Source organism: Coregonus clupeaformis, unplaced genomic scaffold, assembly GCF_020615455.1.
Source record: "Coregonus clupeaformis isolate EN_2021a unplaced genomic scaffold, ASM2061545v1 scaf0906, whole genome shotgun sequence".
Lineage (NCBI taxonomy): Eukaryota > Metazoa > Chordata > Actinopteri > Salmoniformes > Salmonidae > Coregonus > Coregonus clupeaformis.
This window is the reverse complement of record NW_025534360.1, coordinates 42,846-66,533: the sequence shown is the minus strand read 5'-3', so window position 1 is coordinate 66,533 and position 23,688 is coordinate 42,846. Positions and strand designations below refer to the sequence as shown.

The following is a 23,688-nucleotide window of genomic DNA, read 5'->3' as shown; positions in this document are numbered from 1 at the left end:
AGTGGTGTGATGTGTTCATTGATGCAGGTTGTTATTGTTACAGAATGTGTTCTTAATGCAAATATTAATAATACAATGAAGACTTTTATTGTAGGTCACTCTGAAAGAAGTCTGTTTCTAAATGTCTGAAATGTGAATTAACAAATGTAGTTATTTTGTAACCTGCCTCTCTCAGGTGCTGTGTTGGGGGCAGGGCGTCCGGCTGAGAGCAGTCTGACTGGTTCTACAGAGCATCAGCTGCGTTCTGTACGGACAGAGTTTGTGAGACGAGTGTCAGGACCTGTCCTGGAAGGTCTGCTGGACGGACTCCTGCAACACACAGTCATCAACCAGGAGGAAATGGAGTCAGTAAAGGTGATAGCTGAGAGGGCAGAGAAGGCACGTGACATCATCGACATGGTGTTGAGAAAAGGAACTGAGTCATGTTCCAGGATGATCAACCTTCTTGGGGAGCTGGACCCCTGTCTTTGGTCACAGCTTCAGAACAACAGTGTTGGGGTACCAACCTAATGGATAGTAACAGTGTTGGGGTACCAACCTAATGGATAGTAACAGTGTTGGGGTACCATCATAATGGTAGAATGGATAGTAACAGTGTTGGGGTACCAACCTAATGGTAGAATGGGATAGTAACAGTGTTGGGGTACCAACCTAATGGTAGAATGGATAGTAACAGTGTTGGGGTACCAACCTAATGGTAGAATGGATAGTAACAGTGTTGGGGTACCAACTAATGATATGCGGGTTGAGTCATAATCTGCAGTCCCTGCGGTTAATTCCGCGGGTTGGGCGGGTTAAGGGTCATGAAATACTGGGTGGATGAAAGGCGGGTTGAATAAAGAGAAAAGAAATACCTTTTAAAAAATCCATAAATGTATAATTCTTGTGCAATTTCTATCTATAGGCTCCATTTGAGGTTTTCCTTTCATTATTTTAGGCTGTCTGGCGTTAGTGTGTCAGCCTGAGCTTTAGTGTCTAACTGTACTTGGGCCAAATGCTTTTGGGAACGGTAAAAAAACAAAAAACAAAAAAGATGTTCAGATGGGTTAAATTAAATTTTAAAAATGCTGGCACCCCCTTTCAAAACATAGTTCCTCCGTCTCTGCCTACAGCTCTACAGCTCATGTTCTATAGTAGCTGGTGCGGTGTGTGTAACGGCTGTTGAAGTACTTTGGGAATTTCACCAGGTTCATATATTAATATAGCATGTTGATGTGTTATTATGCGTGTCTGCATCCTGGCAATAGGAGAGTGTGTGCTTACGTTTCACCCTGTCGTCTTGAGAAAAGTTTACATTCCTTTTTTAAGCACAAAGTCATACAACACAGTGTTTTGTTCATGAATAATGTTGTATATTTAGAGTTGACTCATACAGTGGGATGGTATTGGTAAGATGTCATTGTACTTTTTAGGATGATGTTAACATTGTGAATTCAACATGTGGTTACTAGCTAGCTAAGGTATTGTATGTGTGAACGATGGCTAGCTCCTCCACTGATCCCAGTTCAGTTCAACATGTGGTTACTAGCTAGCTAAGGTATTGTATGTGCGAACGATGGCTAGGCTCCTCCACTGATCCCAGTTCAGTTCAACATGTGGTTACTAGCTAGCTAAGGTATTGTATGTGTGAACGATGGCTAGGCTCCTCCACTGATCCCAGTTCAGTTCAACATGTGGTTACTAGCTAGCTAAGGTATTGTATGTGTGAACGATGGCTAGGCTCCTCCACTGATCCCAGTCCTGTGTATTGTGCGTCTGTGTTGTAGAAAGAGGCGACAATGGGCAGAACATGTTTGTGCTCTACAGATGTTTTGTCTTTTCTTTTGGATGCAGAGAGAATTCTGATTCATTAAAACAGCCTGATCTCCGAAGTCCACGTCTGTAGTCCCAATCAATCACACACAACGCAGAGATACAGCCGTGCAGCACAGCGCCGGTTACATATATACGGAGTGTAAATGTATTGTAAACATGTATTGTATACACATTGTAAGCATGTATTGTATACTCATTGTAAATATGTATTGTATACGCATTGTAAACATGTATTGTATACGCATTGTAAACATGTATTGTATACGCATTGTAAACATGTATTGTAAAGCCATTGTAAACATGTATTGGTTATACGGGCCTCATATTTTCACTTCATCATATATAGTATATAGTGTATATATATATAGTTAGGTGGTATATAGTGTGTATATATATATAGTTAGGTGGTATATAGTATATATATATATAGTTAGGTGGTATATAGTGTGTATATATATATATATATATATATATATATAGTTAGGTGGTATATAGTGTATATATATATATATATATAGTTAGGTGGTATATAGTATATATATAGTTAGGTGGTATATATATATAGTTTGGTGGTATATAGTATATATATATAGTGGGTGGTATATAGTATATATATAGTTAGGTGGTATATAGTGTGTATATATATATAGTTAGGTGGTATATAGTGTATATATATATATAGTTAGGTGGTATATAGTGTGTATATATATATATATAGTTAGGTGGTATATAGTGTATATATATATATATATATATAGTTAGGTGGTATATAGTATATATATAGTTAGGTGGTATATATATATAGTTTGGTGGTATATAGTATATATATATAGTGGGTGGTATATAGTATATATATAGTTAGGTGGTATATAGTGTATATATATATATATATATATATAGTTAGGTGGTATATAGTATATATATATAGTTAGGTGGTATATAGTGTATATATATATAGTTTGGTGGTATATAGTATATACATATAGTGGGTGGTATATAGTATATATATAGTTTGGTGGTATAGAGTATATATATATATATAGTGGGTGGTATATAGTATATATATAGTGGGTGGTATATAGTATATATAGTTAGGTGGTATATAGTATATATATAGTTAGGTGGTATATAGTATATATATATAGTGGGTGGTATATAGTATATATAAATAGTTTGATGGTATATAGTATATATATATAGTGGGTGGTATATAGTATATATAGTGGGTGGTATATAGTATATATATATATATAGTTAGGTGGTATATAGTGTATATATATATAGTTAGGTGGTATATAGTGTATATATATATAGTTAGGTGGTATATAGTATGTATATATATATATATAGTTAGGTGGTATATAGTGTATATATAGTTTGGTATATAGTATATACATATAGTGGGTGGTATATAGTATATATATAGTTTGGTGGTATAGAGTATATATATATAGTGGGTGGTATATAGTATATATATAGTGGGTGGTTTATAGTATATATATAGTTAGGTGGTATATAGTATATATATATAGTGGGTGGTATACATTTACATTTACGTCATTTAGCAGACGCTCTTATCCAGAGCGACTTACAGTTAGCACATACATTATTTTATCGAACCCACAACCCTGGCGTTGCAAACGCCATGCTCTACCAACTGAGCTACATCCCCTGCCGGCCATTCCCTCCCCTACCCTGGACGACGCTGGGCCAATTGTGCGCCGCCCCATGGGGTCTCCCGGTCGCGGCCGGCTACGACAGAGCCTGGATTCGAACCAGGATCTCTAGTGGCACAGCTAGCACTGCGATGCAGTGCCTATAGTATATATATAGTTAGGTGGTATATATATATATATAGTGGGTGGTATATAGTATATATATAGTGGGTGGTATATAGTATATATATAGTGGGTGGTATATAGTATATATATATATAGTTAGGTGGTATATAGTATATATATAGTTTGGTGGTATATAGTATATATATAGTGGGTGGTATATAGTATATATATATAGTTAGGTGGTATATAGTATATATATAGTTAGGTGGTATATAGTATATATATAGTTTGGTGGTATATAGTATATATATAGTGGGTGGTATATAGTATATATATAGTTAGGTGGTATATAGTATATATATAGTGGGTGTTATATAGTATATATATATATAGTTAGGTTGTATATAGTATATATAGTGGGTGGTATATAGTATATATATATAGTTAGGTGGTATATAGTATATATATAGTGGGTGGTATATAGTATATATATATAGTTAGGTGTTATATAGTATATATATAGTGGGTGGTATATAGTATATATATATATATAGTTCGGTGGTAAATAGTATATATATAGTGGGTGGTATATAGTATATATATAGTGGGTGGTATATAGTACATATATATAGTGGGTGGTATATAGTATATATATAGTTAGGTGGTATATAGTATATATATATAGTGGGTGGTATATAGTATATATATAGTGGGTGGTATATAGTATATATATAGTTAGGTGGTATATAGTATATATATAGTGGGTGGTATATAGTGTGTATATATATATATATATATATAGTTAGGTGGTATATAGTATATATATAGTGGGTGGTATATAGTGTGTATATATATATAGTGGGTGGTATATAGTATATATATAGTTAGCTGGTATAGAGTATATATATATATATATAGTTTGGTGGTATATAGTGTATATATAGTGGGTGGTAAATTGTATATATATATATAGTTAGGTGGTATATAGTATATATATAGTGGGTGGTATATAGTGTATATATATTTATATAGTTAGGTGGTATATAGTATATATATAGTTTGGTGGTATATAGTTTATATATATAGTGGGTGGTATGTAGTATATATATATATATATATATTTTTTTTTTCACCTTTATTTAACCAGGTAAGCCAGTTGAGAACAGGTTCTCATTTACAACTGCGACCTGGCCAAGATAAAGCAAAGCAGTGCAATAAAAACAACACAGAGTTACATATGGGGTAAAAAACATAAAGTCAAAAATACAACAGAAAATATATATACAGTGTGTGCAAATGTAGCAAGTTATGGAGGTAAGGCAATAAATAGGCTATAGTGCAAAATAATTACAATAGTATTAACACTGGAATGCTAGATGTGCAAGAGATTATGTGCAAATAGAGATACTGGGGTGCAAAAGAGCAAAATAAATAACAATATAGGGATGAGGTAGTTGGGTGGGCTAATTTCAGATGGGCTGTGTACAGGTGCAGTGATCAGTAAGGTGCCTATTTCTAGTTATTTTAGAATGTAAAGAGAAATGGATTTTCACTAACGGCAAATGATTGCATCTTGTTATTAACCTTTTTATTGTTATGAATAAGCATGTCCATCATATCCCACATTTACACTAAATACTAATCTACTTGCCTTCTTGCAACGCAATACTTCAACCACTAGAAACTGTAAATACGCATGGTCTAAAGTTAACGGGAAGGTGAGTGTGTGTCTGTGTGTCTGTCTGTCTGTCTGTCTGTGTGTCTGTCTGTGTGTCTTCACATATTTCTATATTTCTTAATTACGTTCTTCTACTTTTAGATGTGTGTGTATTGTTGTGTATTGTCAGATACTACTGCACTGTTGGAGCTAGGAACCCAAGCATTTCACTACACCCACAATAACATCTGCTCAATATGTGTATGTGACCAATAACATTTGATTTGATTTAAATGGCCCCTGGGTGTGAGAATTCATCATTGAAAAATATATTGAGAAAGGTTGGTAAACCAATACATAGTCAGGGTTGGGGTCAATTTCATTTAAGTTCCAGTCAATTCAGGAAGTAGACTGACATTCTAATTCCAATTCTCCTCAATGCTTTTCAATGAAGACAATTTGGATTTGGAATTTGGTTTCCTTTCTGACTGGACTGGAATTCAAATGGAAGTGACTCCAACCATGTACAAAGTCACTATGAAAATATAGACCTTAATGATATTTTTAGGAAAAGTGAAATATTGTGTTTTTTATCCTGTAGTGTGTTAATCTCTCTGTGTGTGTCTGTGTTTGCGTATATGCTTTAGTGTGTGTGTGTGTGTGTGTGTGTGTGTGTGTGTGTGTGTGTGTGTGTGAGAGAGAATTGGTGAGATAATGAATAAATAATGAGTTAATTTATATCACATTATTCTAGGTCAGTGTATTCCAACCTCTCCTCTGGGATCCCTAAGGATCACATGAGTTGTTTTTGCCCTAGAAGTAACACACTTGATTCAACTATGTCATGAGCCCTCTCACTCCACTGGGTTACCACCTTAAGTTGTTTCCACTCTGCTCACCACTCTCTCTCTACTCAGCCTAACTAGCTACACCTGTCCCTGCTCTGCTCGGCTCTAATTACTCTGCCAGCTGCGCTGCATTACCCACTAACCTCTCCCAGTATTTATAGCCCTGTCTTTCAGCTCTCCTGTGTCAGATCGTCTGCAAAGCTCACACCCGGAACCTGTTTGCTCGCGCTTCTGGCTCACCCTGGTTTTGTGACCCCCGGACCTGCCTGGTTTTGGATACTCTTCTGCCTCAGGAGATCCAGACCTGCTTCTGCCATTACGACTCCTGACTACTCTTCAATCCCGGTAACTCTGACCAGCCTTCTGCCTTGCTACTACGTATTTTGGATTGCCCTTGAACTGTACTGCTGCCTGGTTTCATTCCGCCCCGTTGTGTCTGTGTTTCCTCCCCCCAGGACTTCTGGACCACCAACCACCGGCGTCATCGGACGCATCGCTGCCACTGGGGGAGGCACAGACCCAGCACATCGGACGGGATAACCCCTGGAGCCTTCACTCACTCCCTACATCCCTTTCCCTTTAAGTTTAAATAAACTTTCTGGTGTGACGCAATTGTGGTCCTCTTGTCGTCTGTCTGAACCGTGACAGTACGATCTGACCATCATGGACTCAGCGCACACTTCCCCCGACATGGAAACCGAAGAGCCTGAGCAACCCACCGCCATGCTACGCCTGGAACACACTGAGAGAGAGCTAGGCCGCATGAGCGGCGTCATCTCCCTCTCTGCTTCAGGTCGGCCACCAACAGCATCAGCAGTTCCAGCAGCACCAGCAGCAGTCCCAGCAGCAGCAACAACAACTCGCCATGATCATTCAACTCCTCACCAACCTGACCCCAGCCAGTCTGCCCACCAGCCCTGCCCCCCGAGTTACCTGCCCCGGTCATTGCAGCCGCTGCTCCGAACCCAAGATTGGAAACCCCGAGCGGTTCAACGGCGATTCAACCCAGGTCCGGCCATTCCTGACTAGCTGCCGACTTCAGTTCTCCTTGCAGCCAAGGACCTTCGCCACGGAGGGGGCTAAAGTTGGGTATGCCATCACTCACCTGACGGGCCGAGCTCGACTCTGGGGAACAGCAGAGTTCGAACGTCAAACCCCCGCATGTGCAACCTTCGACCTGTTTGCTGAGGAGATGCTGAAGGTGTTTGACCTGGATTCCCCAACCGCAGAGGCGTCTCGTGAACTGTTCAGTATTCGACAAGGCAGACGTACAGTCGCAGACCATTCCATCGACTTCCGAACCCTGGCTAGACGAAGTTCTTGGAACACACCATCGTTGGTGGACGCGTTCTTCCATAGTTTGGCTGACTATATCAAGGACGAGTTGGTCTCCCATGAACTGCCTTCCACTCTTGATGAAGCCATCGCACTGACTGTCAGGATCGACAGTAGGATACAGACCCGTCGTCGTGGGAGGGGCGCCAAGGTCCACCTACTACCGGCATTCGGAGAGATCCGACTGGGCTCCTGTCATCTACTGCCACTCACCCAGGTCAGCTTGATCAGTCTGAGCCTATGGAGATTGGGCGAGCCTCTCTCACTCCTGCAGAGCGCCAGCGACGCTTCACCTCAAACCTCTGCCTCTATTGTGGAGGTGATGGACATCGTGTGGTAACCTGCCCTTTAAAGGGCCGAAGCTCACCGGGCATAGGGGGAGTCCGGTTGAGTTCAATGACCATCCAGTCCTCCGACCGCAAACCCCTGCTGCAAGTTCACCTCCGCCTCCCTGACTCAACTCACACCCTGGCTGCTCTGGTGGATTCTGGCGCCGAAGCCAACATAATGGACATCAAGCTGGCACGCCAACTGGGACTGGAGAACCTCCGTTTGACACCTCCTATTCCTGCCCGGGCACTGGACGGACACTTACTCGGATCGGTCACTCATGTCACGGCCCCGGTCTCGATGGGTCTGTCCGGAAACCATCAAGAAACTATCCAGTTTCACCTGCTCCCCTCTCCAGGCCAACCCCTCATCCTGGGTTACCCATGGCTCCGCCCGGCACAACCCTCAGCTCGACTGGGTGACCGGGGTGATCAGGGAGTGGGGAGAGGACTGCCACCGAACCTGCCTGCTTGCCGCCGCACTACCCCCTCGGCCAGTACCTACTAACTCCGCTCCTGACCCCTCCAAGGACCCTGTGTCGATTCTGCCAAGTCCCTGCATCGTTGCAGCTCTGACCTGGGCTGTTGAGGAACAGGTGCTGGAGGCTCTCCGTAACCAGCCAGGTCCCAGCACTTGCCCAGCTGACCGCCTTTTTGTCCCCGAAGACCTGAGGTCCCAGGTCGTTCAGTGGGGACATGACTCCCGCCTAGCTTGTCACCCTGGCTCCACCCGCACTTACAACCTGCTCGCCCAGAGGTTCTGGTGGCCCTCTCTGAGGAAGGATGTACGGGAATTCGTCCAAGCCTGCCCCATCTGCAACCAACACAAGTCGTTCTGCCAGCCCCCAGCTGGATTGCTGCAGCCCCTGCCTGTGCCCAGGAGTCCGCTGGTCCCTGCTGCGCCTTGTCCTCCTCCTCCACGGCTCGTCGATGGTGGTCTGGTTTACACCGTCCGCCGCCTGCTTCGGTCCAGACGGAGGGGTAGGGGTCTCCAGTACCTCATTGACTGGGAGGGCTATGGACCTGAGGAAAGGACCTGGGTGCCAGCTAGTCGGATTGTGGATAGGACTCTCATCACCGCTTTCCACCAACGGCATCCTGATCAACCTGCAATCCGTAGGGGCCGCCCCAGAGGGATCCCTAACCGTCCTGCCCGCTCGGCTTCCTGTCCTGTGCCTGATCCTGTCTCGGGACCTGTCCCATCTCCCGACCACGGCCCTCCGGCTTCCTCCGAGGATGAGGACGTTCGCTCGGACCGTTCGGAGGAGTTCTAGCCCTCCTCCGGCTCCCCTCCTCCCGCCCGGCGTGGTGTTGCTCTTGGGACTTCTGGGGCCGTCCCTCGGGGGTTCTGTCATGAGCCCTCTCACTCCACTGGGTTACCACCTTAAGTTGTTTCCACTCTGCTCACCACTCTCTCTCTACTCAGCCTAACTAGCTACACCTGTCCCTGCTCTGCTCGGCTCTAATTACTCTGCCAGCTGCGCTGCATTACCCACTAACCTCTCCCAGTATTTATAGCCCTGTCTTTCAGCTCTCCTGTGTCAGATCGTCTGCAAAGCTCACACCCGGAACCTGTTTGCTCGCGCTTCTGGCTCACCCTGGTTTTGTGACCCCCGGACCTGCCTGGTTTTTGGATACTCTTCTGCCTCAGGAGATCCAGACCTGCTTCTGCCATTACGACTCCTGACTACTCTTCAATCCCGGTAACTCTGACCAGCCTTCTGCCTTGCTACTACGTATTTTGGATTGCCCTTGAACTGTACTGCTGCCTGGTTTCATTCCGCCCCGTTGTGTCTGTGTTTCCTCCCCCCCCCAGGACTTCTGGACCACCAACCACCGGCGTCATCGGACGCATCGCTGCCACTGGGGGGAGGCACAGACCCAGCACATCGGACGGGATAACCCCTGGAGCCTTCACTCACTCCCTACATCCCTTTCCCTTTAAGTTTAAATAAACTTTCTGGTGTGACGCAATTGTGGTCCTCTTGTCGTCTGTCTGAACCGTGACAAACTAATGAACTAATTATCATCAAGCCTTTGATGAGTAGAATCAGATGTGTTGGTGCTAGGGCAAAAACATGTATTTAGTATTTATTAAAATGTTTATCTACCTGCCCAGGGACTACAGTTGAAAACTAGCTAGCTGGCTAAATCTGGCACATTCACAGAAATGTTGATTGATGTGCAGTATCACTGTCAATTACATTTTCAATAAATGAAATTAAAAGGAATGGAATGTATTTATGTGTGTGTGTGTGTGTCTGTGAATGTGTTTCGGTCGATCTGTGTGTGTGAATGTGTCTTTGATAAGTGTGATTAATTCAATGTAACTTCACATTATAAATAGTCAATTTTTTAATGAATATGCTAACATTACAATAAATAATTTTTTGGGGTTTGCAGAATCATTGTATATCATTGGTTACCCATCCTATCATGTTACCACACAGATATGACCATCTAGCGTCCTTCTGCCAAACCTGGGTGTTGTCACAGGGCCCTCTCTTGGTAACACTGCAAAACATCACTAAATCAAATCCTGAAATAAAAATCCACTTTTCCTAGATAAAATATGAATTTATGGGCTGAATACTTGCATTAAGTGTATGAAGACTTTACATGACATAAATATATACTATAAAACTATACGTGGTGAACCCGCCCACTGTGTTGAAATAGGAAGTACATTTATAAGGAAATAGAGAAAGAAATGGACACTATCGGTCGAAGAAAAATGTTTCTGAGGTTTGTAGTGTTCTTTTACAATTGGATGAAGAAATTTGTTTTGTAAAAGTTAGGCCATCGCAGAGAGAGGTGATTTAGGGGGTAAGACATCCGCATAATTGTTAACTTATTAAAATACTGATTTCAACATTCAATATGGATCATTTTAGGCTTACTTACATTGTCGCTGGATCATATTGATTAGCCCAGTCAATATGAATCAATGTTATATTATAGGCTACAGGGCTATGAGGTAGGGTATGGGCGATTGACTGCACATGATCGTGATATTAGCTTTGCGCTCTTTCGATTACGGGAGAAAGACGTGTATCAGGTAAACTAGTTTCTTTGAAAAAAAAAATCAGTCTCGTCAATTCGGCCAAGTAAAAGTGACGTGCAGCAATGGGCATTGAAACGTTTGTTTTTTCTCCCGAGTTCCAAGTTGTTTTGACCACACTGAAGTCGAAAGTCGGAGAGTTCCCAGTTGTTTTGACCGCACTGAAGTCGAAAGTCGGAGAGTTCCCAGTTGTTTTGAACGCACTGAAGTCGGAAGTTGGAGAGTTCCCAGTTGTTTTGACCGCACTGAAGTCGAAAGTCGGAGAGTTCCCAGTTGTTTTGAACGCACTGAAGTCGAAAGTCGGAGAGTTCCCAGTTGTTTTGACCGCACTGAAGTCGAAAGTCGGAGAGTTCCCAGTTGTTTTGAACGCACTGAAGTCGGAAGTCGGAGAGTTCCCAGTTGTTTTGACCGCAATGAAGTCGAAAGTCGGAGAGTTCCCAGTTGTTTTGAATGCACTGGAGTCGAAAGTCATCATCAACTTGCTGTAGTCACCTCTGTTAAGGTGAGGTGTTGTAAATGTAGTGTAGTCAGTCTGTTAAGGTGAGGTGTTGTAAATGTAGTGTAGTCAGTCTGTTAAGGTGAGGTGTTGTAAATGTAGTGTAGTCAGTCTGTTAAGGTGAGGTGTTGTAAATGTAGTGTAGTCAGTCTGTTAAGGTGAGGTGTTGTAAATGTAGTGTAGTCAGTCTGTTAAGGTGAGGTGTTGTAAATGTAGTGTAGTCAGTCTGTTAAGGTGAGGTGTTGTAAATGTAGTGTAGTCACCTCTGTTAAGGTGAGGTGTTGTAAATGTAGTGTAGTCAGTCTGTTAAGGTGAGGTGTTGTAAATGTAGTGTAGTCACCTCTGTCAAGGTGAGGTGTTGTAAATGTAGTGTAGTCAGTCTGTTAAGGTGAGGTGTTGTAAATGTAGTGTAGTCAGTCTGTTAAGGTGAGGTGTTGTAAATGTAGTGTAGTCACCTCTGTTAAGGTGAGGTGTTGTAAATGTAGTGTAGTCAGTCTGTTAAGGTGAGGTGTTGTAAATGTAGTGTAGTCACCTCTGTCAAGGTGAGGTGTTGTAAATGTAGTGTAGTCACCTCTGTTAAGGTGAGGTGTTGTAAATGTAGTGTAGTCAGTCTGTTAAGGTGAGGTGTTGTAAATGTAGTGTAGTCAGTCTGTTAAGGTGAGGTGCTGTAAATGTAGTGTAGTCAGTCTGTTAAGGTGAGGTGTTGTAAATGTAGTGTAGTCAGTCTGTTAAGGTGAGGTGTTGTAAATGTAGTGTAGTCAGTCTGTTAAGGTGAGGTGTTGTAAATGTAGTGTAGTCACCTCTGTTAAGGTGAGGTGTTGTAAATGTAGTGTAGTCAGTCTGTTAAGGTGAGGTGTTGTAAATGTAGTGTAGTCAGTCTGTTAAGGTGAGGTGTTGTAAATGTAGTGTAGTCAGTCTGTTAAGGTGAGGTGTTGTAAATGTAGTGTAGTCACCTCTGTTAAGGTGAGGTGTTGTAAATGTAGTGTAGTCAGTCTGTTAAGGTGAGGTGTTGTAAATGTAGTGTAGTCACCTCTGTTAAGATGAGGTGTTGTAAATGTAGTGTAGTCAGTCTGTCAAGGTGAGGTGTTGTAAATGTAGTGACGTCACCTCTTAAGGCGAGGCGTTGTAAATGTCCCAACACAGGAAGTCCATGTATAAGGAAGTAGAGGAAGAAATGGACGTTATGGGTAGAAGACAAAAACATCTGAGGTTTGTAGCTTTCTTTTACAATTTAATGTAGAAAAGTGTTCTGGAGAAGTTAGGCTATCATAGAGAGACAGATGATTTAGGGGTAAGACATCTACAGAAATGTAAAGTTAATACAATACTGATTTCAACTTTCAAGAATGATAATTTTACTGTACATTGGTGTTGATTCATATTGCTTAGCCTAATCAATATGATCCAATGTGATGTGATGTTATAGGCTACAGGGCTATGAGGTAGGGTATTATTGGTAAAGGCGATTGACATCACATTATCGTGATTATTATCCGCATGTCGAAACTGCGTTAGAAAGACGTGCATCGGAATTATGTAAAGCTGTCACTAAAGAAAATAGTCTGTTTCGACAAGTCAGTCAAGTAAAAATGACGCGCAACAATAGCATAGAAACTATTTAAATGTTGGGATAAATCAAAGTTCAAGTTGAAAATGCTTTCTGGCGACACCGATCAGAAAGGCTGTGGTCCGTTTTGCTCAGTGCTGGACGCTTCATATAACTTGGCCAGCGCACTGTTGCGTAATGTTCCGCATCGTTGTCGGCACACCTGAATACAAGCCCGGGTGCAAAGGGCGAGATAAACTGTTGGCACCTCATGTGAAGTCAAGCAGTGCATGGGTGTATTCACTAAGGGCACTATTCCAACTTATGAAATTACGCCTTTCCTACGCACTGCTCATAGTTTCTATTCACACTTTACCTTATTAAGTTGCATAATGGGTTTTGCAGGCGTGGTTCGCTTGCGTGGGATGAATAAATGTATTTCAACCGCTGAAAACACTCCCACTTGCTTGGTAGATTTAAAAATACTCCCGATTTTGTAGATTATTTAGACACATTTTAGGGTTTGGAAAGTATGTATGAATCATACAAGAAAAACTGGTTTGGAGAAACTTTACACACTAAATATATTGATTAATAAAAAATACAGTGGTTTGATTCATCCTGAAAGTTGTCATATTCAAGTTCAATCCATGAAATATTGGAAGGTGGAAAAAAAGTGTACAATAGGGGTTGAATAGGGGGGTCCTATACATTTACCCTAATTCTCACTAATCATGGAACTGTATGAAACCGGTTCAGTCGTCGTGAACCGTGAACCAGGCTACAGGTTTAACCTGCTACGTGTGGTCTGAGTTCCATAATGATTCAAACAGGCTACATGTCCTAAATTCTTGCACAACGTTAGCCTAATGCTAACGACCCTCAGGAACAACTGACGTGACAGAGGAAAGAAAGGGAAACAGAAAGGAATGATGCAAAATGTAAGCTACAAATTGAAGAAAACGAACACTAACGTGACAGTTATAAATGTATGTGGGTTTTACTGACCGTGGTTCTCGATAGTGGCTGATATTGAACATGATACAACTTGTAAAATAAACGGAGAAAAGCCTGGGCATAGCCTATAATTAAAACATTCCGAAGCTCATACATCAACTCGGCAGGTTCAGTCCTACAGAAGCCTAAAGCTTGGGGGTCCAAATTGCATCCACGCCTATTATGAGGTCACACCAGTAGAGGTGCGTGCGTAAAATCACTGGGGAAGACAGAAAAATACAATACAATCTATGTGTTGTAATAATGTTTTTGCTCTATAACCTGTTAATTCATATGCCTTGTGACCCTGATATAGGCTTTAGGCCTAAAGGTCGAGACAATAAGAAGACACAGTGGGAGAATAAATTCAACCACACCTTTGTTTTATCACAAAACCAGAGAGCAACTTCTGTCCGGTTAAGTCCACAAAGCATATTCTATGTAACAGAAAGTTACATGACCTACATCATGGTCAAGCCAGTTAATGTTTCCGACCACTAAACAACGATTGATTTAGAACCACAGAGAGTTACCGCAAGTTGTAAATGTAGTGTAGTCACCGCTGTTAAGGTGTGTGTGTGTGTGTCTGTGTGTGTGTGTGTGTGTGTGTGTGTGTGTCTCTGTGTGTGTGTGTTAGAGAGAGAGACAGATCCTATGTCAATAAGCTCTAAGGTCCTATGTTACTACACAGTGTATAGAGTACGTACTCTCAAATGACACCCTTTTCCCTATATAGTGCACTACTTTTGATATTGCACTATGCTCAATCTCCACCTCTCCCTCCCTCTCTCCATCCCTCTCTCCACCCCTCTCTCCCTACCTCCCTCCCTCCACCCCCTCCATCCCTCCACCCACCCTCCCTCCCATCCCCCCACCTCTTCCTCTCTCCCCCCCCACCTCTCCCACACTCCTCCCTCCCCCCCAACTCTCCCTGTCTCCTCCCTCCCTCCCTCCACCTCTCCCTGTCTCCTCCCTCCCTCCCTCCCTCCCTCCCTCCCTCCACCTCTTTCCCTCCCTCCACCTCTCCCTCTCGCCACCTCCACCTCTCCCTCCCTCCCTCCACCTCTCCCTCTCTCTTCCTCCCTCCCTCTCGACACCTCTCCCTCTACCTCTCCCCTCCCTCCACCTCATGTCCCAACATAGGAAGTATAAGGAAGTAGAGGAAGAAATTGACTTTACAGGGAGAAGACAAAAACATCAGAGGTCTGTAGCTTTCTTTTACAATTAAATGTAGAAAAGTGTTCTGGAGAACTTAGGCTATCATAGAGAGACAGATGATTTAAGGGTAAGACGTCTGCAGAATTATAAAGTTAATACAATACTGATTTCAACTTTCAAGAATGATGAGTTTAGTCTTATATTGGTGTTGATTCATATTAATTAGCCTAATCAATATGATCCAATGTGATGTGATGTTATAGGCTACAGGGCTATGAGGTAGGGTATTATTGGTAAAGGCGACTGACAGCACATTATCGTGATTATTATCCGCGTGATGAAACAACGTTAGAAGACGTGCATCGGAATTATGTAAAGATGTCACTAAATAAAGAAAATAGTCTGTTTCGACAAGTCAGTCAAGTAAAAATGACGTGCAACAATAGCATAGAAACTAAATAAATGTTGGGATAAATCAAAGTTCAAGTTGAAAATGCTTTCTGGCGACATGGATCAGAAAGGTGGTGGTCCGTTTTGCTCACTGCTGTGCGCTCGATATAACTTGGCCGGCGCACCGTTGCGTAATGTTACCCACTGGTTCAATCGTTGTCGGCACACCTTTCTTCTGAATACCTGCCCCGGTGCAACGGACGAGATAAACTGATCGCACCTCATGTGAACTCGAGCAGTGCATGGGTGTATTCACTAAGGGCACTATTCAAATTTATGAAAATACGCCTTTCTTATGCACGCCTTTCCTACGCACTGCTCATCGTTTCTATTCACACTTTACCTTATTAAGTTGCATAACGGGCTTTGCAGGCGTGGTTCCCTTGCGTGCGCTGAATAAATGTAATTCAACCGCTGAAAACACTCCCACTTGCTGGCCGACAGATTTTCTGGTGGAGTTTTCATTAAATAGCGTTTTCAGTACATACATTTTAAGCCTTTAAGGACGGTGTACCTTTAATTAGATTGTTGTCGACAGACTAGAATACATCGAGAGAACGGGTTGAGAATATAAAAAATACTCGGATTTTGTAGATTATTTAGGCACATTTTAGGGTTAGGAAAGTATGTATGAATCATAAAAAAACTGGTTTGGAGAACCTTTACACACGATGCAAAAATGATGCAAAATCTATGCTTCAAATGGAAGAAAACGAACACTAAAGTGACAGTTATAAATGTATGCGGGTTTTACTGATGGTTGCTGTCGATAGTGGCTGATATTTAACATGATACAACTTGTAAAATAAACGGAGAAAAGCCCGGGCATAGCCTATAATTACAGTTTTTTACAATCACTTTGGCACTAATTTCAGAACCTTGACGTCACTTTTCAAAACTCTAGACACAAAACTCAAAACGGTCATCACTTGTAACACAGGCTGTCCAATGTTCAAAACATTGCATTGTGCATTCATATCTTTAAAGAAATCTTACACTTGCACAATCATTGATTCAAAATACAAATTTATTGTGAAATACCAATGAAACGTTAATTTAGATCACCCACACACAAGCAACCGATAGTTTCACTGTGTCATTGTTCGTACAATCATTAAATATTGTAGTACAAAATAGGTGATACATGTTTCATTATGGTACTACATGTAAATACATCCCTGTAAAAGTACTACAGTAGTAGAGAGAATACCACAGACACAGTGGAATCATTGAACAAAATCTGAAATATATTGATGAAAAACAATACAGTACTGTAAAACATCAACTTGCTTGCTTGTACTGTAAAAAAGCAAAACATAGGAGTGATTACTGTACTTCTACATGTTCATCAACTCTGTCTTGTGGTTTTGGCCACAGGTTCTCATCTACATCACAATGGATGTTTTCATTAGCCAAACATCTTGGAAAAAACCTTTGGCCATGGCGAATCCAGGCCTGACACTGGTCTGCCGTGATGTCATTGCATGCGTCATCCATGGCCTGGAGAAGAGTGACTTATTCATGAGGGCGCCTATCATAAACCTTCCATCTCCATGTGGAGAAATATTCCTTAATCGGGTTAAGGAAAGGAGAGTATGGGGGTAAATACAGGGTGGTCAATTGTGCATGGGCCTGAAACCATGCTTGCATCATATGAGCATGGTGGAACCTGACATTATCCCACACGATGACATAGGTCACGCCATCAGCTCTACAGACCTAATCGAGCTCATCAAGGAAGGTTACAAGGGGACCATAGAAACGGTGTCTGATAAAGAATGATGATGAAATATTACATCCATAGATAATGTAGTCTAATTGGTTCATGCTCCACGCTAATTGGTGACAATGAATCTCGTTACTTTGAAACTTTCATGATCTAAACATGGAATATTGTTTGTCTGTTTCCATACAACTATGCATTAAGAGTAATGCAACAGTTACTTATCATTTTGAGCAGTTGTATCAATTGATAGTTGGATAATTGTAATGAAATGAGTAGACACTCATCTGAAATGTAATGTGTGAATTGCCTTTTGAAATAGTAGTACTTTGATATTAAGTTGTGTCATATTGAACAGGTGACTTTTGTTAAATGAACAAATGATCTTAGTTTTATGTGTATTGTATCCAAGCAATTGAAAAAAGTGTTAGAGTTTTGAAAAATTTGCATTTTGATCATTGGTTGTGAGTTTTGTGTCTAGAGTTTTGAAAAATGACGTCAAGGTTCTGAAATTAGTGCCAAAGTGATTGTAAAAAACTGTAAAACATTCCGAAGCTCATACATCAACTCGGCAGGTTCAGTCCTGCAGAAGCCTAAAGCTTGGGGGTCCAAATTGCATCCACGCCTATTATGAGGTCACACCAGTAGAGGTGCGTGCGTAAAATCACTGGGGAAGACAGAAAAATACAATACAATCTATGTGTTGTAATAATGTTTTTGCTCTATAACCTGTTAATTCATATGCCTTGTGACCCTGATATAGGCTTTAGGTCTAAAGGTCGAGACAATAAGAAGACACAGTGGGAGAATAAATTCAACCACACCTTTGTTTTTATCACAAAACCAGAGAGCAACTTCTGTCCGGTTAAGTCCACAATGCATATTCTATGTAACAGACAGTTACATGACCTACATCATGGTCAAGCAAGTTAATGTTTCCGATCACTAAACAACTATTGATTTAGAACCACAGAGAGTTACCGCAAGTTGTAAATGCAGTGTAGTCACCTCTGTTAAGGTATGTGTGTGTGTGTGTCTGTGTGTGTGTGTGTGTGTGTGTGTGTGTGTGTCTGTGTGTGTGTGTGTGTGTGTGTGTGTGTGTGTGTGTGTGTCTCTGTGTGTGTGTGTCTCTGTGTGTGTGTGTGTGTCTCTCTGTGTGTGTGTGTGTGTCTCTGTGTGTGTGTCTCTCTGTGTGTGTGGTGTGTGTGTGTGTGTGTGTGTGTGTGTGTCTGTGTGTGTGTGTGTGTGTGTGTGTGTGTGTGTGTGTGTCTCTGTGTGGGTGTGTGTGTGTGTGTGTGTTAGAGAGAGAGACAGATCCTATGTCAATAAGCTCTAAGGTCCTGTGTTACTACACAGTGTATAGAGTACGTACTCTCAAATGACACCCTTTTCCCTATATAGTGCACTACTTTTGATATTGCATTATGCTCAATCTCCCTCTCCTCCCTCCCTCCCTCCCTCCCTCCCTCCCTCCCTCCCTCCCTCCCTCCCTCCCTCTCTCCCCCCCACCTCCCCTCCCTCCTTCTCTCCACCTCTCCTCCCTCCACTCCACCTCTCCCTCTCTCCCCCCACCTCTCCCTCTCTCCTCCCTCCCTCCCTCTACCTCTCCCCTCCCTCCACCTCATGTCCCAACATAGGTAGTATCAGGAAGTAGAGGAAGAAATGGACCTTACAGGTAGAAGACAAAAACATCGGAGGTTTGTAGCTTTCTTTTACAATTTAATGTAGAAAAGTGTTCTGGAGAAGTTAGGCTATCATAGAGAGACAGATGATTTAGGGGTAAGACATCTACAGAAATGTAAAGTTAATACAATACTGATTTCAACTTTCAAGAATGATAATTTTACTGTACATTGGTGTTGATTCATATTGCTTAGCCTAATCAATATGATCCAATGTGATGTGATGTGATAGGCTACAGGGCTATGAGGTAGGGTATTATTGGTAAAGGCGATTGACATCACATTATCGTGATTATTATCCGCATGTCGGAACTGCGTTAGAAAGACGTGCATCGGAATTATGTAAAGCTGTCACTAAAGAAAATAGTCTGTTTCGACAAGTCAGTCAAGTAAAAATGACGCGCAACAATAGACATAGAAACTATTTAAATGTTGGGATAAATCAAAGTTCAAGTTGAAAATGCTTTCTATTCAGACTTTACCTTATTAAGTTGCATAACGGGTTTTGCAGGCGTGGTTCCCTTGCGACCGCTGAATAAATGTATTTCAACTGCTGAAAACACTTGCTGGCCAACAGATTTTCTGGTGGAGTTTTCATTCAATAGCGTTTTCAGTACATGTATCTTAAGCCATGCCTTTAAATACGGTGTACCTTTAATTGGATATTTGTCGCCAGACTAGAACACATCGAGAGGACGGGTTCGGAATATACGGATCAATGAAAGAATGTCATCTATGCATCTTCATCTTCGTTTCAGCACCAACTGGTAGATTTAAAGATACTCTGATTTTGTAGATTATTTCGGCACATTTTAGGGTTAGGAAAGTATGTATGAATCATTAAAAAAAAACTGATTTGGAGAACCTTTACACACTAAATATATTGATTAATAAAAAATACAGTGGTTTGATTCAACCTGAAAGTTGTCATATTCAAGTTCAATCCATGAAATATTGGAAGACGGAAAAAAAAGTGTACAATAGGGGTTGAATAGGGGGGTCCTATACATTTACCCTAATTCTCACAAATCATGGAACTGTATGAAACCGGTTCAGTCGTCGTGAACCGTGAACCAGGCTACAGGTTTAACCGGCTACGTGTGATCTGAGTTCCATAATGATTCAAACAGGCTACATGTCCTAAATTCTAGCACAACGTTAGCCTAATGCTAACGACCCTCAGGAACAACTGACGTGACAGAGGAAAGAAAGGGAAACAGAATGGAATGATGCTAAATGTAAGCTACAAATGGAAGAAAACGAACACTAAAGTGACAGTTATAAATGTATGTGGGTTTTACTGACGGTGGCTCTCGATAGTGGCTGATATTTAACATGATACAACTTGTAAAATAAACGGAGAAAAGGCCGGGCATAGCCTATAATTAAAACATTCCGAAGCTCATACATCAACTCGGCAGGTTCAGTCCTACAGAAGCCTAAAGCTTGGGTGTCCAAATTGCATCCACGCCTATTATGAGATCATACCAGTAGAGGTGCGTGCCTAAAATCACTGGGGAAGACAGAAAAATACAATACAATCTATGTGTTGTAATAATGTTTTTGCTCTATAACCTGTTAATTCATATGCCTTGTGACCCTGATATAGGCTTTAGGCCTAAAGGTCGAGACAATAAGAAGACAAAGTGGCAGAATAAATTCAACCACACCTTTGTTTTATCACAAAACCAGAGAGCAACTTCTGTCCGGTTAAGTCCACAAAGCATATTCTATGTAACAGACAGTTACATGACCTACATCATGGTCAAGCAAGTTAATGTTTCCGATCACTAAACAACTATTGATTTAGAACCACAGAGAGTTACCGCAAGTTGTAAATGCAGTGTAGTCACCTCTGTTAAGGTGTGTGTGTCTGTGTGTGTGTGTGTGTCTGTGTGTGTGTCTGTGTGTCTGTGTGTCTGTGTGTGTGTGTGTGTGTGTGTGTCTGTGTGTGTGTGTGTGTCTGTGTGTGTGTGTGTGTGTGTGTGTGTGTGTGTGTCTGTGTGTGTGTGTTAGAGAGAGAGACAGATCCTATGTCAATAAGCTCTAAGGTCCTATGTGACTACACAGTGTATAGAGTACGTACTCTCAAATGACACCCTTTTCCCTATATAGTGCACTACTTTTGATATTGCATTATGCTCATTCTCCACCTCTCCTCCCTCTCTCCACCCCTCCTTCTCTCCACCTCTCCTCCCTCACTCCACCCCCCCCTCTCCCTCCCTCCCTCCCTCCCTCCACTCTACCTCTCCCTCTCTCCCCCCACCTCTCCCTCTCTCCTCCCTCCCTCCCTCTACCTCTCCCCTCCCTCCACCTCATGTCCCAACATAGGTAGTATAAGGAAGTAGAGGAAGAAATGGACCTTACAGGTAGAAGACAAAAACATCTGAGGTTTGTAGCTTTCTTTTACAATTTAATGTAGAAAAGTGTTCTGGAGAAGTTAGGCTATCATAGAGAGACAGATGATTTAGGGGTAAGACATCTACAGAAATGTAAAGTTAATACAATACTGATTTCAACTTTCAAGAATGATAATTTTACTGTACATTGGTGTTGATTCATATTGCTTAGCCTAATCAATATGATCCAATGTGATGTGATGTTATAGGCTACAGGGCTATGAGGTAGGGTATTATTGGTAAAGGCGATTGACATCACATTATCGTGATTATTATCCGCATGTCGAAACTGCGTTAGAAAGACGTGCATCGGAATTATAGTAAAGCTGTCACTAAAGAAAATAGTCTGTTTCGACAAGTCAGTCAAGTAAAAATGACGTGCAACAATAGACATAGAAACTATTTAAATGTTGGGATAAATCAAAGTTCAAGTTGAAAATGCTTTCTGGCGACACCGATCAGAAAGAATGTGGTCCGTTTTGCTCAGTGCTGTACGCTTCATATAACTTGGCCAGCGCACTGTTGCGTAATGTTCCGCATCGTTGTCGGCACACCTGAATACAAGCCCGGGTGCAACGGACGAGATAAACTGTTGGCACCTCATGTGAAGTCAAGCAGTGCATGGGTGTATTCACTAAGGGCACTATTCCAACTTATGAAATTACGCCTTTCCTACGCACTGCTCATAGTTTCTATTCAGAAATATTGGAAGATGGAAAAAAAAGTGTACAATAGGGGTTGAATAGGGGGGTCCTATACATTTACCCTAATTCTCACTAATCATGGAACTGTATGAAACCGGTTCAGTCGTCGTGAACCGTGAACCAGGCTACAGGTTTAACCTGCTACGTGTGGTCTGAGTTCCATAATGATTCAAACAGGCTACATGTCCTAAATTCTTGCACAACGTTAGCCTAATGCTAACGACCCTCAGGAACAACTGACGTGACAGAGGAAAGAAAGGGAAACAGAATGGAATGATGCTAAATGTAAGCTACAAATGGAAGAAAACGAACACTAAAGTGACAGTTATAAATGTATGTGGGTTTTACTGACGGTGGCTCTCGATAGTGGCTGATATTTAACATGATACAACTTGTAAAATAAACGGAGAAAAGCCCGGGCATAGCCTATAATTAAAACATTCCGAAGCTCATACATCAACTCGGCAGGTTCAGTCCTGCAGAAGCCTAAAGCTTGAGGGTCCAAATTGCATCCACGCCTATTATGAGGTCACACCAGTAGAGGTGCGTGCGTAAAATCACTGGGGAAGACAGAAAAATACAATACAATCTATGTGTTGTAATAATGTTTTTGCTCTATAACCTGTTAATTCATATGCCTTGTGACCCTGATATAGGCTTTAGGCCTAAAGGTCGAGACAATAAGAAGACACAGTGGCAGAATAAATTCAACCACCTTTGTTTTATCACAAAACCGGAGAGCAACTTCTGTCCAGTTAAGTCCACAATGCATATTCTATGTAACAGACATGACCTACATCATGGTCAAGCAAGTTAATGTTTCCGACCACTAAACAACTATTGATTTAGAACCACAGAGAATTACCGCAAGTTGTAAATGTAGTGTAGTCACCGCTGTTAAGGTGTGTGTGTGTGTGTGTGTGTGTGTGTTTGTGTGTGTCTCTTTGTGTGTGTGTTAGAGAGAGAGACAGATCCTATGTCAATAAGCTCTAAGGTCCTATGTTACTACACAGTGTATAGAGTACGTACTCTCAAATGACACCCTTTTCCCTATATAGTGCACTACTTTTGATATTGCACTATGCTCAATCTCCACCTCTCCCTCCCTCCCTCCCTCCACCCCCTCCATCCCTCCACCCTCCCTCCCATCCCCCCCCACCTCTTCCTCTCTCCCCCCACCTCTCCCTGTCTCCTCCCTCCCTCCCTCCACCTCTTTCCCTCCCTCTCCCTCCCTCCCTCCCCCCCACCTCTCCCCCCACCTCTCCCTCTCTCCTCCCTCTCCCCTCCCTCCACCTCATGTCCCAACATAGGTAGTATCAGGAAGTAGAGGAAGAAATGGACGTTACAGGTAGAAGACAAAAACATCGGAGGTTTGTAGCTTTCTTTTACAATTTAATGTAGAAAAGTGTTCTGGAGAAGTTAGGCTATCATAGAGAGACAGATGATTTAAGGGTAAGACGTCTGCAGAATTATAAAGTTAATACAATACTGATTTCAACTTTCAAGAATGATGAGTTTAGTCTTATTTATAAATCAAATCAAATTGTTCCCCTTTTTCCTCCAAACATAACGATGGTCATTATGGCCAAACAGTTCTATTTTTGTTTAATCAGACCAGAGGACATTTCTCCAAAAAGTACGATCTTTGTCCCCATGTGCAGTTGCAAACCGTAGTCTGGCTTTTTTATGGCAGTTTTGGAGCAGTGGC

At 41.9% G+C, this 23,688-nt stretch overlaps 1 protein-coding gene and 1 long non-coding RNA gene across 2 annotated transcripts in view; both read left to right on the top strand.

The window, feature by feature from the left end:
* The window catches only part of LOC121579390, a 114,649-nt gene extending 113,155 nt beyond the window's left edge, over positions 1-1,494 (top strand). The window contains exon 17 of the mRNA XM_041893960.2: positions 176-1,494. Within this exon, the coding sequence (XP_041749894.2) occupies positions 176-510 (335 nt within the window). The 3' untranslated portion in view covers positions 511-1,494. The remainder of the gene's footprint in view (positions 1-175) is intronic.
* Positions 1,495-12,486: 10,992 nt separating this feature from the next.
* LOC121579423 lies at positions 12,487-23,351 on the top strand. The gene is made up of 4 exons (XR_006002911.2): positions 12,487-12,531; positions 18,833-18,892; positions 21,209-21,268; positions 23,291-23,351. It is a non-coding gene; the product is annotated as an uncharacterized LOC121579423 (long non-coding RNA).
* Positions 23,352-23,688: the final 337 nt, after the last annotated feature.